General features: G+C 37.0%; 1 protein-coding gene across 1 annotated transcript; it reads right to left on the bottom strand.

Annotated features, from left to right (window-relative positions):
- Positions 1-533: 533 nt before the first annotated feature.
- LOC110832106 (uncharacterized) lies at positions 534-16,993 on the bottom strand. The gene is made up of 5 exons (XM_022068807.2): positions 16,904-16,993; positions 15,248-15,479; positions 14,072-14,261; positions 1,211-1,452; positions 534-893 (listed from the first exon to the last, which is right to left on the bottom strand). The coding sequence occupies exons 2-5, from the start codon at positions 15,477-15,479 to the stop codon at positions 688-690; spliced, it is 870 nt and encodes a 289-aa protein (XP_021924499.2). The 5' UTR covers positions 16,904-16,993; the 3' UTR covers positions 534-687.
- Positions 16,994-18,449: the final 1,456 nt, after the last annotated feature.

Raw genomic sequence — 18,449 nt, 5'->3', positions numbered from 1 at the left:
CATGTGTCATTTAAGAGGTTAAAGTGTCCTGTTGCTATTATATACATTGGGTAAGTTTATTTAAGATGCACAAGGAAGATTAATCTAACATAAGTTCTACATGTACTTACAGGCATTATGCAAGAGTTTATTAAAGATGTCATATAATAAATAATTACATTTTATTTTAAGAAAAACCCAGGTCTACTTTAGTTGGTGATCTAGTAACATTACTCAGGAATCTACTCACCTGATGTGATGTAGATATTTGTTTCTGAGGTGGGAATGCAATGAAATGTTATACTATTTGTAGTATCAGGTTGACTGTGAAATTTATAGTAAACTAATTCACTTTATATTTAATGATTTTCAGGATCTAACTGAAATAAATCAAGAAATGATTGCATATAATTATCTTTTGTATGTAGTGAGAGGGCAAATTATAATCCCACTTAGTAGTGACTATTTGGACCCTAAATTCCAAATTAGTAGTGAGTAAATGATGAAAATAACTTTAATTCTAAATTAGTAGTGAGTAAATAATGTAAAGACCAGACATTTAAAATGGTTTTATTTGTAAACAGTCACAAAACACTGTTTTGGAAATTTTAAACACCAGTTGCAGTATGTACAGAGTGTTCCCTTTATTAAGTCACAGTCTATTTATAAGCAATAAGATGATGTTTCCTTTTATTGTCTGTTCATAGACTATCGACTTCCACAATAGCTTACCATTTCTTGTATGGTACAACTTTTGCGACAACATTCATCATAAACACCGCGTGTATGTCTTCTGAGTGAGCCAGGAACAAGGGTTGCTGCATTTGATCTTGAATGGAATGGATATTGTAATTGGGGTTCTTCTATTGGTAGAGGCTGTATCCAAATACCAGAGTCATTCACATCTTCCACATCTGTGAAAATTAATATACAAACAATTTTGTTTTGTGTTTTGAACACAATATTTTCAAACAATTAAACTCAACATAAACAAATGATTAACTGTATTGTGTGTAGGTTTATCTTAAGGAAAGACGTTTCTAGTAATTTAACCCTAGGAGTGACAGTTGAATATTTCTCATCCTTTGAGTCTTTTATGAACATGAAACTACTTTTCTTCAGTTGAGTATTTTAAGTTAAATTTTATGAGAATGAAGTTGCTGTTTCTCCTAATACCGAAATTAGCACTGTCACTTCTAAGGTTAACAGCATTTTGCTATTATGCTATTACCTTGTGATGCCTTTTTGAACATTGGGTAGTAATTTCCATTACAAACGTATCGAAGCATATTTGCTAGATTTCTGCCACAATATTTATTTGTATTTCTTTTGTCTCCTAACTGGAATAAGTCTGATTGAGCTTGGGCAAGGGTACATAGACAAAGAGCTGCAATGGCCACCAGTCGCAAATACAGCCTCCACATCTGAAATAAAATTTGTAACATGAAATGATTATTTAATAATGTCCTGCAGCTGTTAGTTATGAAGTGTTATGAGAACCAAGTATCAGTACCTAACATTTGAAAGATATTCAGTTGTTTATGGTGATTCCATGGGTTTGCAAAACTTGAAGATTCATCAGTAGATCCTTATCATTAGCCACATAAGTTAATTAACATCCTTAATAGCTATTTTCCTAAGACAATTTCTAATTTAAGAACATGAGACTTGACTGTACACTTATTTAGTGCCAGTTAAGCTTGTTTTGAGAAATTGTTACTTTTAATAGTCTATTACTTTAAATCTGGAACATTATTTTTTCATTTAATGTCGGATAAAGTTGAGGATCTTAGAGTGTTACAAATTATACAAAACACAAAAAATAAATTTTTCAATTTTTGAAAAATTATGGGGGGTGCTGCAGCTCTTATGGACAGGCCGCCACTTACCAGATGATAATATGAATATTATGTATGAGGAGCGTGTGATATACCAGCATGCAATGTTGACTCTGCTCCTGTCTTAAAGTGACTGGTTGTGATATTTGCTAATTATTGTTTGTTTTGATGTCAATGGCAGCAGTTGGGATCAAAACCTGGAAATTCTTTGTTTCCTTGGCCTTCCATGGTAGTTTAGTGGTTAGTGTTTAACAATAAAAATCTGCATAATATTCAGTCATCTGAAGACGGGAGTACAGCCAACTTCCGAAACATCGTCTATCAAATATTCATCATTCAATGGGTATGTCCAACATGATAATTTGCGCAATGAAGCAACCACTGTCGCAGGCCTTGCAGAATAATTAGAACCGAATGATATCTGGCATTATTCATCACGATTATTTACCTTACATGAAGTCGCTTATGAAACGCTTTTCGAACATTTATACGCATAACAATGAACGCCGTAGTATGCTGGTTGTACCCGCTGGAGGGCCGGGGAGAAAGAAGTATGAGTCCAAAATAGTGCTTTTTTGTGGATTACAGTGTTATTCTATTTCAAGTCGGATATACCCATTGGATAGAGACTGCGTGGACCACACATGGTGTGTGTGTGATGGCGAACAGAATTCGTACCCTTACTGTGAATCTAACCCCACCCCACCAAGTAGTTTATCCCGCAAGTGTACTTTGCTGGCTGGCCGGGATAGCTCAGTATAGCGACTAGCTACGGATTGGACAACCGGGGTTCGATCCCCGACGGGTGCAGAGGATTTTTCCTCTAGCCTCTGCGTCCAGACTGCCTCTGGGGACCACCCAGCCTCTTGTCCAGTGGGTACCGGGGTACTTTCCCGGGGTTAAAGTGCGGCAGGAGCATGAAGCTAACCACTCACCCTTACCTAATGCTGAGTTTAAGATTGAGTAGCAGCTATATACCTCTCCTCCCAAGCGTCTACTTGGAGTATAGTGGGACAGCGCCCAGGACATGACCTCCACGCCCTCAGCGCACTTACACGGTATGGTACTAAGCACAAGGATAGATTTTTATTTATGTTTAAACTTTCGTTACATACATTTGTGATTTGGTTTTAATCTCTCTATGTGAAGTTGCAAGTTAAAACTCTTTAGGTTGAATGTATTGAGAACAATGTAACGTTACAAAGCTTCTTGTAAGTAGAGGGGTCGTTTAACCGAAGTCTGTATAATAGCGTCTTGATACCCAATAGAACGCAAAGGTTTGCTCATATCGCTTTGTCTGACTTCTTTGCCTGAATTGTCCCAATTGATCGTTTAGAGAGGTAATTTATCAATCATATGACAGGCAGGCAACATCATTTAGTCTATAGTACTCAGGAACCTTCTTGCCCTTGAGCAGTTCTAGCTAATCCTTTCGTAGACTATCGGACAAACTAATTCCTATTAATCCTTAGTTCTCACGTGTACTTCATAGCCAATTAACTCCATCGAATAGTCTCTATACTGACAAGCTGATAGTCACTCATCTGGTCAAGAAATTCCTAACCTTTTATGTGACTCCCAAGGTACATTACTGAGTTTTCAAAATCCCGCCAGTATATATATATATATATATACTCTAAAACATGTCCCATTGTTCATATAGGAGTGCGCAGTTTGAATATATTTTTATTTCATTTTTTAAATACTGATCATACCGAAAACATATTTCAATAGAAGCTGTAGCTCAGTGAAGCGTATAGTTTGCTTTATACAGTGTAACAATTTTTTGAACAATGGCTTTTTAAAAAATTATTCAAATTTGATATCTATGTAGATTATGTGTTATGTTCGACCGATTTAAAACAAAATTACATTTGGGTCACAACGTTTGGTATAGCCCGGAAATAAAAAAATTGAATTGAAGTCTTTTAGTAGTTTTTGAGATCGAATATATGGAAAGTCATCCTCTTTATGTGTAGAGTTACGCATTTTCGTGCGAATAACTTAACAAACTGAGAGTAACACGAAGTCTTAGGAACTTATATGACACACACTTTTGTACTCTTGTAAGATATAACAATTCTGAAGAAAAAAATCAATTCATATTTCTCTAGTTTAGTTTGCAACGATCGAATATTTTTATGTGGCCTCTGTGATGACCCGATATACAATGGATGCTGTTTTTTTAGGACACTGGGTCATCAGAGAGGCCACACTCACACAAAAACATTACAATAAATATAAACTGAAGCATGGTTTCCTGTTGAACCAGAAATTTAATCTGGCTACTTCCGATTAAAGCAATAAGATGGGATATTGCATAGGCCTCACTAAATTTTCAATTGACAGGCAAGTTTAATTTCGGTGTGTATTGCCGTTCTTTTTATGAAGCCAAACTTTTTAAATCATTCATATAAAGAACAGACCGTCTTATAAAACAGTAATTATATAACCAAAAATACGATGTATCATCTGCATATTTTATTCCAAACATTTTTCTGTGTGGTAATTATTTAAAGAAACATAGATTCATGTCTTTTACGCTGTGCAGGGTGATATCTGTAGTGTTTTCAACAATGCAACAGCAGATATGTAGCAGCAACAAATTAATGTGGAAGAAAAGTAAGGAAGGCCAAATTTGAAAAATACCTGTAACTCAGTAGAGTATAGCTTTCTAGCCATGTTCTAGACTCCTTTCTCAAAGAAAACTGTGGCTTACGAAATCACCATGCTTTCGAATCAAGTGACCTATTTTCATGAAATCTGATATGAACGTTACATTACTGGGGCCCCACAAGCTTGTAATTCTAATTTCCTGTAGTCAGTAATAATAACGTGACGGACTTACGAACTTGTGAGTTATAAGTGACACTTCCTTTACTTAACGCAGGGTCATGAAACTGTGTAGACTACTATAGTAACATCTTAAAAAATATAAGTTTTCCGAAGTTTTATTTTGCAGAATTTTAAACAACAGCATGGCGGTCTTACAAAAATATTAATTTTATCTAAATCTGACATTTATAATCAAACTGTGAAGGTATAACTATAATATGTTTTATGAAGGTAGATTATATACATTCCTACAAATTATGTATGAATATTATTTATAAATAAACAATTAAGAACACTACAAAAGTGTTAAGCGTTGAAGTCAGGCCTGTTCTCTTCACATTTAATGCAGTTATAATCGCGTTTAAGGAAGAAGGTACAAATACCAATCTTTTATAATAAATAAGAACGTAAAAGTGCGAGATTTTAAGTAGTAATGCATGCAGTTATTAAAATTTTATTACTGTTTTAAGCGTGTTTTATAGACTGGTTGAGCAATATATTAAATTAACAACCAGTTTGAACCTGCTGAATGTCACAGTTGCGTTTATACATCCTACGCATTAATCACACGTGCTATATGCTGGGATGTTGGCATTTCGTGTTTTGTCTAAACCTGACTTTTAGCGACATTAGCGGCAGTTTTGCAAACTTGCGTTGCACCTAATTGTGCTATGCTGTTTTGCTCCAGGAACTTGATTTCTTAGCAGTTAATTGTGGCGTATTGGTACTGACAAATGAGTAGTGGTAGAAGTGCGTGGCGTTGAAACGAGGTTATTTTACTTACTTCATTACTTCAGCAGTTAATGTAATTCAAATTAAGTTTTCTCTGATACGTGGCGTGTCATAGAACAGTTTAAGTAAAATGACGTATGTTTTCATACCAACTTGTACAATATTTCTTTGTTCAGTTTTCGATTTGGCAAGTGAGTGTGTTGTCCAACTAACTTACAGAATAATAGGTAGGTTTATAATAGGTTTATAGATTTATAGATTTTAGCTGTAAACAACTGTAGGATGTAGATCACATGTTCACTTGTACTTTCCAAAGTAAGCAAAGTACTTGTCGGGTTAAACAGATCCTTAATAGCATTTCATAACTGTGGCATTGGCGGGCTTTGTGTATTGAAGGCGACAGTGGGTACATCAACACTTTTTAATACCCACAAATTTCCAGAAGACTTGCGGGTTAAGGTTGGATGTTTGGTATAAGTTTTGTGACAGTGGGTGGAAGCATTTACGTTATATTTTAACCCACTGCGAGTCGTCTACCATGAAATGACATTAGTTACTTTGACAGACGCGAAACATCACGAAATGAAAATCAGAATTTTATTTAATAGGTTCGCAGTTTTGTATTTTTTTAATGTACGAAGGGGATCAAAAGGGACAACTTTGGAATATTTTCGTTTATGATTGTCAGCACTATTGAGGTGTAGCGTGCTGTAGCTCAAGGTCAGATGTGTCATGCTGCGAGTGTAGTTCAGTTGTAGTCCGTTTGTGACGAGCGAGCGTGGTGTAAAGATGGCTACTCCACCAGAAGTTTGCACCAAGGTCATGCAACATGCAGTAGCATGTTTTTTGGAGTCTGAAGAAATGAAAAGGGCAGAGGTCTATCGACAATTTACTGCCAAGTATGGACAAAACTGTTTGCCACTATGTAGTGGGTACGAGTGGATCGAAATGTTTAAAAGCAGCCGAACCAGCGTTGTTGATGCAAACAAGGATGGTCATCACGCCCACAAACGAACAGAAAGTAACAAATAGCTAAAAGACCGGGCATTAGTGTTGCTTGTTCTTGTTGCAAACCTGTAGTGTAGCAAAAATCTTTACGCGAGACCCACCCGGCACAAATTGTCTGCAACTGAACCACACACCCATCATGTCATACTCAGGCATTAACAGGGTTGACAGTTTTCAACAGGAATATTCCAATATTACTATTACAGTTTTAGTTCCCTTCGTATGTACTATGACCTATATCTTACGAATCTAATGACGAATATTAAGTAGGTTGGTTAATTTCCTTGTGAGTGTAGGCCAATCTATGTAGAGGAGTGAATTTATTATACAGTCAACATTACCGTAAAATTTTATGCAATAAAATACAATGGGAAAACTGTGGAAACGCTTAATTTATCGTCACTTAAGAAGAAAACATTTTATTTAGATTTAGGGCCATTGAATAAAATTATGTCAATAACTGGGTTCTAAAAAGAGTCCTTAACATTTTGTCAGAGACCAAATTTACTAAAGCTGACAGGAAACAGCAAGACCACTGAAGATTTACGTAATTTTTTCAAGCAAGAAATATATATTGTTTATGATTAATTTAAGTGTTAATTTTTTGACTTTCTTTGATTCAAATGTTGTTGGTTCTCGAGTTTCAAAAGGCCCAGAAACACTCAGTGTAGGCCTAGGATGTGTTGTACCTATAGTATTCCTTCCACCAGTTACGATAAACTTTTATTGTATACTCTGAACTGACAACACTCAAGTCATCGTAAACCGATGACTGTAAGTGCGAAACGTAAATAGGACAGTCTATAGCCTTTCAGTTACTTATGTCTATTTTGTTTGCACTGTGCTTTCAGACATTTAAAACAGACACATGTGGTTTCAATAGCAAAGTTGTAAACATCTTACGAAATTATCTGAACAAATCTTCATGTTTTGCCAACAATTACAAATTCCATGACAGGTTGGAGTCCTTTCTAGAATAAATTCTACATTTAAGTTTGAAAATTATTTGACATTAAAGAATAGCTCGGAAAACAACGGCGTTAGGGAAATCAGAGAGCCCAATTCCGTATACACCTGTTGTAAGCTATACCTGAAAGTAACGTTATTAAATTCTGAAACTCGTCTATAGGCCTTTATTTATAAATAGCTGCTAGTTTATGAATGTAACTCTCAACAATTTCATTGGCAATTGACGTCATGAAGGTGAGTGCGTATTTGTAAAACCGCTCCCAATTTTGTGACGCGAAACCACGATGGAAAAGTATTGTTTCGCACCTAGTTTTATTTCTCCAGACAAAATGGTCTGGTTTTTATAGGCTTGCACTTATCCTTTTCGCGGCATTTACCTTTGGTTCCATCGTATGATTTTTATTTAATTTTGATTGGCGTATACAAATAAATGATTCCCTCATTTCTGATTATTTAGTTAAAATGGTTATTACACCTTTATTAAAAAGTTGTTTACAGCATGCTGGTTATTTACAACATGTGTGCGAAACAGCGTGTGTAAAATAGTTTAAAATCACCACTCTGTGAGATTTCTTTATAATTTTACAAAGTGGTAAGTTGTAGACCTAGTTTTATGTGGACTAGCAATCTTAAATGTTAAACTACTGTTATGTTCTGTAACTAATAAGACGACATCGATGTCGAAGCTGCTTAAGGGTTCATGCACACTGGGGGTCAAAGGTTTGATTCTCTCTCAGAACTTGGATGTTCTTCTAAGCTTTTGTGTTACTACATGATCTTAGAGGCCGTTTAGTAGGGTAAACACCCAGCCTAGGAGTCTTACAGAATCTACTGTCACATAGTTAATACTGTGGCGGAGCTGGGAGATAAGTCCCTACTCTTTGGAAACACTATTTATACAGGAATAACGCATCTGACTCTTATTTGGGAGATGACCCGAAGTCTTCCTCAGTCCTCCCAGAAAAAATTGAGTTATCATCATCTTCCACGTCTGTGCATGCATTATCAGTAATCGTATTAAATACCAAATGAACTCTACGGTTGATACAGGTTTAGTTCCAAGGCTTACGAACTTCAGCTTCTTACTTGACGGTCTGTCGGGTTACGAACTTTCGAAGAAGACCGGCTTAAAAATTCCGTTAAGAAAGAGGTGTTCCACTGTAGAAATAAATAGGCATAAACAAAGAAAAATAATAGTTATTCGTGATGTAATAATAGCAGATATAATGTGAAGCCATAGGAATTTATGATATTGATAAAATCTAAACTCAACTGACCCTAGGCCTTGTAAACAACTTGTAATATTTTGGTGTTTACATCCAAACCACCTGATACGTTTTATTTGCTTCATTTGATGCTTTCTGTAGAGACGATGACTGGGACTGATTAGACGATTAGAAGAATATGTGGACTTTGTAAACTACTCGTACTAAACAGAGAACTTGTGAGACTGAAGATGAAGTCTGTTGCTACGAAAGGAATCAGACATCCATTCCCCTTCTGCATTAGGGTTTTCACACGAACACTATGGAACACAGTCCTTCTTGAGAAGATAATAGTCATTCATCTAGTTAAGAAATTTCATGTCTTTTATGGAAACTGTTATCTCATTACCATGTTCTTAAGAAGCACCCTTATCTTGAACCAGATAAACCCACTCCACATATTTCTGCTTCATTTATTTAAGATATATATTACTATTATCCTCCCGTCTACGTCAAGGTCTTCCAAGTGGTCCCTTACTTTTACGTTTTTCAACCAGAATTGAATTCTGATATAAATTCTGCGTGCTGCATGCCCATTGACTTAATCTCCATAATTATATGTATGTGGTGAAGAGTACAAATCCTCAGTGTTTCTCACTTTGTAGTTTTCTCCTGCATCCTTCTACTTCCTCGCTCTTAGATCCACTTACATGTGAGCCTCTCCATTGTAGGATTCGAAGACCCATTTAAAACTCAGTAGGAACTATATGTACCACCACTTTAACAATCAGTAACTATGCAGCTTTGAATCATGGGTCTTGTATGATTTTTAGCATAAAATGACGAGCTTCGGCTTCAAAGGGATAGAGACTGATATTTAGAGGTGAATTTTGTAACAACACCGGAACTGTATTTGTCCTTCCGTTCGTCAATGGAATAGCTAAACTACGGATTAACGAATTAAGATAACTTACGTATATAGTGATTTTTATAAAATTCATTATAAAACATAAATGTTGGTCTACTGTAAATGAACATTTAAATACATTTGAAAAAATATGTATTAATAAATATTGTTTGCTTTTCATTTAATCTGGCAATTAAAATACTTATGGAAGTTTGTAGATCCGATTTCATTATGAATGAAATTGGAAAATACGCGCTGTCAACTCAATGAAGGCTTATGTCGTGCTTTGATAACATTTACACACGTAATGAGTATAAGTACAAATATTTCGGACTTATGTTGCAACCACTAATGATCTACAGCTTTACATTAGGTCTATTAGCCTATTGTCTTCGAGAGTGTCCCTAGATTTTGGGGTAACTTTGTTGATTCAAGCACCTGGACGAAACGCTTGTCTGTCAGCGAGGTGCGCTTTTCCGACCTAGCAAATATTTCAGTCATGTCTGATAAGTGAATGGGTACCTAACAGTAGTATACTTTACGGGTTTCTTCATAATATACTACTGTTCACACTTCACTATCACCACAATCCTTTCCGTATATCTCATGGCAAAAGTATGCTATGGAAATAATGCACAGAAACACAGAGTAATGCATGCGTAATGTTGTAGTTGACCCACCTTAAAGACGACACAGCCGACAACCAACTCGAAACCCAGTTTTGGTTTTATTGCTGTAATTTATATGGCAGATACCCCGTACCCTCTTACTCCTTGCTGGATGTCTCGTCTGGAGCTGCCCTACTCCACAGACGGACTACGTGAAAAGAATCGTCCTCTTCTTGAACAGCTTGCAAGCACGCGAGGCGGCCCCACTATTCCGTCATCTCTTTCCCTGTCTCTGTTTTTACCCTTCCATTACATACTGTTTAATCGCTAGCTACACTTTGCTACTGACCGCCTGTCTCTTCCCTACCTCGTGTAATATGCTATCCCCTCTGGAGAGACCCTGGTCAAAGGCTAAAGTGTGTTATGCCGATAATTATTGTATTTCATAAAATATAGACTATTTTGAACTGAAATCTCTGTTGCTGCCAAACTATTTCGCTTCTTTGTACACAAGAGACATAACCAGCCATCAGTCCAAGGATTTTCCTTGTCAGTATTTTTTCAGGTGGTCAAGACGTTCCGGAATTTCATCATCGTTTGTGTGTTTAGGTCCAATAGGGACTGTTCTGAACCAACTAAATTCGGTTTAAGTGTGAACATGTTGCTGTGAAATACATGCGAACATTTTCCTTTAAGGTACGCCCTCTCGTTTGGTACTCCCCATTAGGCCTCGTTAGGTACAGGGTTCGAATCTCGGACTGGAGGCTGAATTTCACGACTTGTGGGTTTTCTCATCTCTTCAAGTGCTACTACCATTTCCTTCCTCGTCCTTCACGATTCATCGTATATAATGATCCTGACATTTGACCTATGCCCTTATAAAGCACCATTAAATCAACCAAGAAAGAACATTTGTCCTATTTCGCTATTGTCATATTACATTGATGCATAGACGTGTCAATTTCCCGTTTCCTTTTAGTAGTCGGAGTTTGCTGCATGTACAGCATCACTGGGAAACCTTGTTTTCCCCTCCTGACACCATCTGACTCTAGAAAGGGGAGAAGAAATAGAAACCAAACCTATTTCTGCTACGTTGTGTTCTGTCGTAAGAACTGCTTCGACGGTCTTTATCATCACAAATGCATTGGCAATTTTTACTTAACTGGTTTATTATAAACTGATCTGTGGGGCAGAGGGATGTGTTTAACTGAAGAGTAAAGTAAGTGGCTGTGGTTTCGATACCCAGTGTTAGAGGACTGATATTTATGTTCCCATGCTGCACCTGGGAATCAAATCCCAGCCGTCGAGTCCGTCACTTTGCTAAGTGACGATTTCCGTGCAGTCTTATATCTGGTACGAAGGAAATAATATTACCAAGGAGTAAGCTGGATTAGTTTTAAGTTTAGTCTAAGTTTTTATTTGGACTGTAAGAGGTGTTGAAATTTATATTTAAGTAGCGCAGTTGAGTCGAATATAAATCAATCAATCAGTTGGATCAGTAGTTCCATTTAACTTTATATTTTTAATTAATATATAATTGATTTACTTTCCTTTAAGATGTTCGCGCGGAGAGGCTATTGCGTCCAGACACAATGTGCTTATATGCAGAGACCACAAAAGCTGGAAACGGTATGTACGAGAATTACATATTATCTGAAAGATTATTTACGAGATACAAATCACAGTTTTCAAAGGACGTGGACGAAATATTGATACGTATCACAAAACACAGATCTTGTGGAAATATAAACTTTAATGATGCCATTTTCCGAAATTACGCACGTTTAACAAAATGCACGTATGTAAATCTCCTTTGATTCTAGGCTGAGTGGGATACACATTTTTCTCAAAATGTTTTGGATTTTTCCATGTGAAAACTTTTTTTATATAATCGATGTTTATCTGCATAATTTTATACGAAACACTGTGAACTGTGATTTGTCACATTTAAAGTATGATTAAATGCGTGTTATAATAAGATTAAATGTAGTAGCAGATATGTGATTTGTTCATACCTTGTTTATTTCTAGTGCACACTGTATGAAAACTTATGTTAAGAATCAAGTAACCTCAGAAAGCATCTCATCTTCGAAATGTAGACCGCCTTGTTCGTGGTGTTAAATATTTAGAGTGAAAGACTGCTTCGTAATATGCGTTTTTCAATTCCCTGCAAGGTTTCGGTCGGAAAACCAAGGGAGTATACTTGGAAAGCATAAACATAGGCGGGATGATAATATTAAAAAGGACTTAGAGAAATAGGATGAGATGGGACTGGATTCGGTTGCATCACAGTAGGGCGATATGTTGGGCTTTTGTGAAGACGATTATGAGCCTTCATAGTCTAGAAAGGCAGGAAATTTTGTCGACCAGATGGGTAATTAAAGATGTTTCAAGAACGATTCTGTACCATGAATTTGTTCAGACGCTTTCAAGTAGCTGAAATTTCGCACTTTCCTTTGTAGATCTACGTGAAGTCAATAAGCCTCAAAACTGAAAGGCCCAGTTCATTGCCTGTACACCAAGCGGTCTGAAAATAAGTCTCTTTAAAATAAAAGTTATTGGTCTAATGTAAAGGCATGTTGCAAAACATTAGTCTGAAGTTTTTGTGTTGAAGGGATGTTCTTAAACTAATACATATTCATGCATGTTTTCCTTCGTCCCATATTTTTGAGCAGAGTAAGGGAAAATGGGCAGTAGTAATAGTAATAAACCTTTAGGGAACACAGCAATGAATTTAGTGTTTAGATGCAATTCTCAAAGGTGATGTGCCGTGGAGTTAATTATTTGATTGATTATATTATCTGCAATGTATATCTTTAAGAGAGCTTCACAACAACATATGAATGTGTTGACGTCATAGTTTCCATTAGCACAGTGTGTCCGTACCATGTAATAATTACGTTTTGGATGAATGAATTCTAATGAGACTTGACACGTATAATTATGATATGATATTCTGGGTTGAAACCAGGGCTGCGGAGTCGGTACTAAAATCTCCGACTCCGCCTTCGACGCAGACACCGACTCCGACACCGACTTCTTCATAAAAGCTCAATATCTATTAATAAATGTAAACCTACTAAAATGGCAAATGGCACTATGATACATTTCATCACCACCACGTGAATCATCAGGTTACTTTTTAGACTTATAACCTATATATACGTCTAATGGTTATTGCAGAAATCGGTTGATTTGTAGACAGTTTGTGTTCTTAAGGTACAGGAGCCAAATTTACAAAGCATTGTTCCCACACCACGTGGCTCAACGCGTCGTTGAATCTTCCTAAGAGTGAGGCCGCCGGCTCACACGGTATAGAAATTGTTCTTAAGATTTTATATCGAGGTCGGAGTCGGATTCGGTACATTTTTATCGACTCCGACTCCGGCTCTACCTAAAATTGCTTCCTACTCCGACTCCGACTCGGACTCCATAGCCCTGGTTGAAACGCAGTGTAGTGTGGTAGACCACCTACAGGACTATACGGTGTCATAGACCAGAAGACCACAAACCACAAGCCGCATAGTTGTACGTGGAATTGTTGACTGGAGCATCGGAGTTCGTTACCAGGCAACTGTAAAAACTGAATTGAATTAAAAATTGATATTTGATGCATACGTTGTAACCACTGATGATATATTTTATATTATTTGCTTCTCGCCCACATAACGTTTTGTTTTTCTTATACCGATCTTCAATTGACGAACTGGTAAGGGAAGGAAGGAGCGGTTGTGGCCTTTTTGAAGACACTATTCCATGATTTTTTCTGAAAAATTTTTCGATTGGGTATCTTGCTGATACAAGTTATCCCTGTTGTTAGTTGGAAAAAATAGATTTGTTGGTGTAATAAAATTTTATTCTTAAATATACATGACAAAGGCCGATGCCACAGTTGTATATTTTTAAGCAGACACGTAAATTAGAATCAGTGACGTAGAAGTTGAATCACAGACTGCTGGCAATCAGATATGCCTTCTTCTTGTTGCGAACTAAGGAGCGCAGTAGCTCCTGAGTTCGTACACGGTGCAGCCCTTATTGATGCAGCACTCGTAGGCGACACCTACTGTGTGTCTTTTGAATATTCTGTGGGCGAAAGTAGATAAGCTGGAACGTGAACGGAATGGAAACTTCATTTGTTCTTCCACAGGTTGAAGTTGTTGCCAGAAATCCTCGTCAGCTTCTGAAAACACAATTGTTAATATTCGAGTAAACAGGATTCGGAAAAACGAAGTATCAGATAACTTCTTGTGTCTGTCTGTCTGACTGTCGCCTAAACTGCGGATACCGATTTTATTGTTTAACTTTCACGGATTAGGCCATCTATAATGTTAAAATTCTTATTTTGCTCTGAAACAATAAATCATTTAGATGTTTGATGGAAATTTTTGGATAGGATGTCTTTCTAAGCAGAAAAATACAAAGAAGCCTGAACATACATGTTCCACTGTAGCCATGCCACTAGCAAGATATACATCATTAATATTATAGACAGATTGACCAATTTTTGGTATTAGTATGACCCCACTGGAGAACATATCGTCAGTCAGTCAGTCATGAATTCAGTCAATTGTCTAATGACGTTTTTGATAGACAAGAATTTGTACTTAGTTTCGAGAACACTCAACTTGTTCTTTCATATGCTAAATAATGAGATAGGTTGGAAGCAGGAAAATTTGGCAGCAGAACTGTCTAGAGAGAAACAACATTCGAATTTCTTTCGGAGTAAATGCATTTTAGGTTACAATATCTCATCACAATTATAACAGCAAAACTATTGAAAAGTATCCCGAACAAAAATTGATGCGAAAAACTCATCACGCTATCTTACTTTCGTACGCCTTCATTTGTGTTAAGAAATATCTGAGATATACAAGATTTCCACAGTATAACCATTAACAGCATTTTACAAACCTATCTACTAATGTTATGAGTTATATCAAAATTCAAAGATGTATTTCTTTAGAAGGGCCACGCTGACGTCGAGTACTTATGTCCTGTCAGGAGCTAGTGGTCATCTAGTCTGTTAGAGCGTTTTTGTGTGTGCATATTAAACAAAATAGTGAGGTAGCATAGCAAGACGTTTTGTTAGACGGACACTTCCGTTTCTCACCGATTTGCCTTGAATGGGATTCATGAGTAACAGTGATAGGATGTCACTGAAATTACCTGGCATTGATTTCTTCCGACCAACGTGTGGGCTGTAGTTGTTGCTGTTGTTTATGTTGGAGTAGTATTTTCCATTGCAGACCAACTGCAATATGTCAACAAGGTTGCTGCCGCAGTATCTCTTGGTTTCTGGCCTTTTATCAGGGAACGGGAAGATGTCGGACTGAGACTGGGCTAGCGAACAGAGGCACAGAGCCACAACTACCACTATTCTGAAGCAAGCCCTCCACATCTGGGACAGTAATCGGAGAACAAATTATTGTATCACATCAGTCATAAAAGAGCGCAACTGTTATTGCGATGGTAATCGTACCGCAGTTTTAAACTATTTTTCCTTATACCTCGTTGTACATTTACCACATAGAAATTGTTTCAATAAATACAAAATTTAAGGAATAATGAACTACAGTGCTACCTAGCGTTTTGCTGTGCGATGACAAGAACTGAGACACATAATATGTTTAGTGTGGACTTCATCCAAAGTAGGGGTAGTGTGCCAAAATTACATTAGCCACACCGACATAATCATCATATAAGCTTGTAGGATTTGAGATTCTCACGGCGGTGATTGCAAAGATGACCGTCTTCTGGATTGTAGCGCCGAGTGGTTTGGCAGAAGTTTAGCAACATTTCAGAAGCCCTAGCAGCCTCTACCATCAGGGCGATGGTGGAGGCAACAACAAACTCGTTGGTAAACGTCTACCACACTACGCGACGTTGCAACCCTGATGATAGCCATCATCATATAATCTTAACCTCGAAGTACCTAACTCCATCGAGCAGGGCTCTATTGGCATGCTAATACTAGTTGTTCAGGTATTCGATAAAATACAGCCTCTTACGGAACCTGAGTGTTCATCATCGTTTTCACAAGATCCCGTCGCGCTGGTCCCTATTCTAAGTCAGATAATTCAAGTCCACGCCCTGTTTATTTAGGATCTTAATTTAACACTCCTATCGATGCCTACTTATTCTAGGTTCTCTCTTCCCTCCAGGTTTTCTAACTAAAACTTTGTGAGTATCTTTTGTGTCTCCTAAATTATTTCTGCGGTTGATTAACTTCAGTAATCATGTTCCGTGTATACAAGAGTACACTTTGCTTGCTGTTTGATTTTGTTCATTAAGGCCGATTAATAGTTTTAAATAGACTAGAACATCAAGCCAGAACATAACTCGTGTGCTTCCAGATTTCTGTATAATTTAAAGTGAAGAGGACAGTGCAGTTCTAATGTTAGTTTAGCTTCTTTATTTGCTACAAATATGTTCAGAAATAATGGTAACCTCATTTGAAGTTATGCTGGTAATAGAATCTTAAATTTTAACACTGCTAGTACCAAAGCCAACACCATTTCCCCTTCGGTCTTCCAAGCGGTTGCTACGAGAAGTTTGTTGCAAAATTGTGCGATTTATTCCCTCATCTGAGTTACATCTCAAAGTCATCATCAATATTCTTCTTACCATCTTAACAAAGCTAGGTGACAAGTTCGAATGTATGAATCAAGAATTTCTTTGTTGTGCAAGACTAAATTGTTCGTTTCTTCCCTCTTAGGTTAAGCTACTTTCTAAAGACCTTGTTTTAAACATTTATAATAAATTGAATAATTACTGTTAAGATAATAATATGATTTCACCCTGCCGTTGTACAGTTTAGCTTACCTTTCTATCAGTGAAGCTCCTTGAAGCTGTACCTAGTAAACACTGTTGTAATGCTCTGGAGGGTCTCGTAGTTATATAGGGTGCGTCCTGTTAACTTGGGGGAAAAAGCCAGGGGTTTTACACCTGGTTGCTTATCTCGAAACTATGATACGCATTCAAGAGTAAACGTTTAACCGTCTCGACGGCTGGCGTCTGTAGGGCCTCCTCTTCTCCCACGCGTCTGTCCCCATATTTGTTCTTGTAACACAATGGTGAAAACATGGCGTGTTATAAGATGCCACATGGGGGAACAGCCCCTCCCTGAATATTATCGAGGAAGGGAACAAGAGATGAAAGTGGGAAGATACAGTATACAAAGATCTAACGAAACCACATAAAAGTATCAAAACATTCCACGGTCAGAGAACCTCCAAATCGTTCACACGAAGAGAGTCGAGCTTCGTTCGTTAAAGGTTATTACATGGCTGTAATAATTTTAATCTGTCCAATTCTTATATCAGTTATATTAGATTTTATCTAATATTCAAACCGGAAGACAATAGTTAATCAGTTTAATGGAGAAGCATCCCTAAGAACCGATAATCGCTTATCTTGGCAACCCGAATGGTTGTTGACGTGTTTACAAGAATGTGCCGCTGGATTTAATCCTGACTTAGCTGAATAGAGTCTCATCCTCACACACTATTTCCCTGAGGTCCACTTTAATATTTTTACTAAAAGTTTGTATTAATTTTCCGCCTTCTGTGCATGTGCTACATGTTCATCCCATCTGACTATCCCCTATTTGATTACCCTCATGGAATATTCTCCTTCCCCTGCTATGCACTTTTTCGCTCGTATGTGCAATGTCCTCAGCACTCAGGTCTCGAATAACTTCACTTTTTTATAGTCATATAACCCACACGTTAAATTAGTCATTGCAAAATGTTTTGAAAATAATGGTCGCAAGAATTTTCCGAATTTAAGTTGTTCTAACCTTCGTAATTTAATTTCCTATTACCGTTCAAAAGTATTTCAACTTTAAGACATTTTTAGGTGTATTAGCTAGTTTTAGTAAGACAGCAGCAACCAAACATTTTCGTTTGTAGCTGCCTTCGGACAATTACATACCTCTGTTACTGATTTTTAGGTTAAGTACATCATATGAATTTCTCGGGTTACATGGCGTTGAATTAAATGGAAACATCGTGAATACTGAATTTGTAATAATTTGGAATGAAACAGTTAACCTGCTGTAAAACTGAGTAAACTCAAGATAAATTTTAGCCGAAATAAGCGACTTTTAGCTTCCCAAGGACTCTGCTGCGTTGAATTATTCGTTCAATACCAAGCAGATTGACGAAATGTAACTTAGTGTAAGGCGTTGCGTATTTAGGAATCTTATGTTCCATGTTACGGACACATTAATAATACGAGGGTCGCTCATTAAGTAATGCCCCACATTTTTTTCCTCAGAATATATTTATTCAAGATGGCTGAAATTTAGTGACAATATAAATCAATGTTTCCTTTACACATACTATTTTTCCACATAGTCCCCATCAAC

Source organism: Zootermopsis nevadensis, unplaced genomic scaffold (genome assembly GCF_977971745.1).
Source record: "Zootermopsis nevadensis isolate Lab colony 2312 unplaced genomic scaffold, Znev_1.0 Znev_ptg000022l, whole genome shotgun sequence".
In the NCBI taxonomy this organism is placed as follows: Eukaryota; Metazoa; Arthropoda; class Insecta; order Blattodea; family Termopsidae; genus Zootermopsis; species Zootermopsis nevadensis.
Note: the sequence above shows the minus strand (reverse complement) of the source record. Positions and strands in the feature narration are given on the sequence as shown.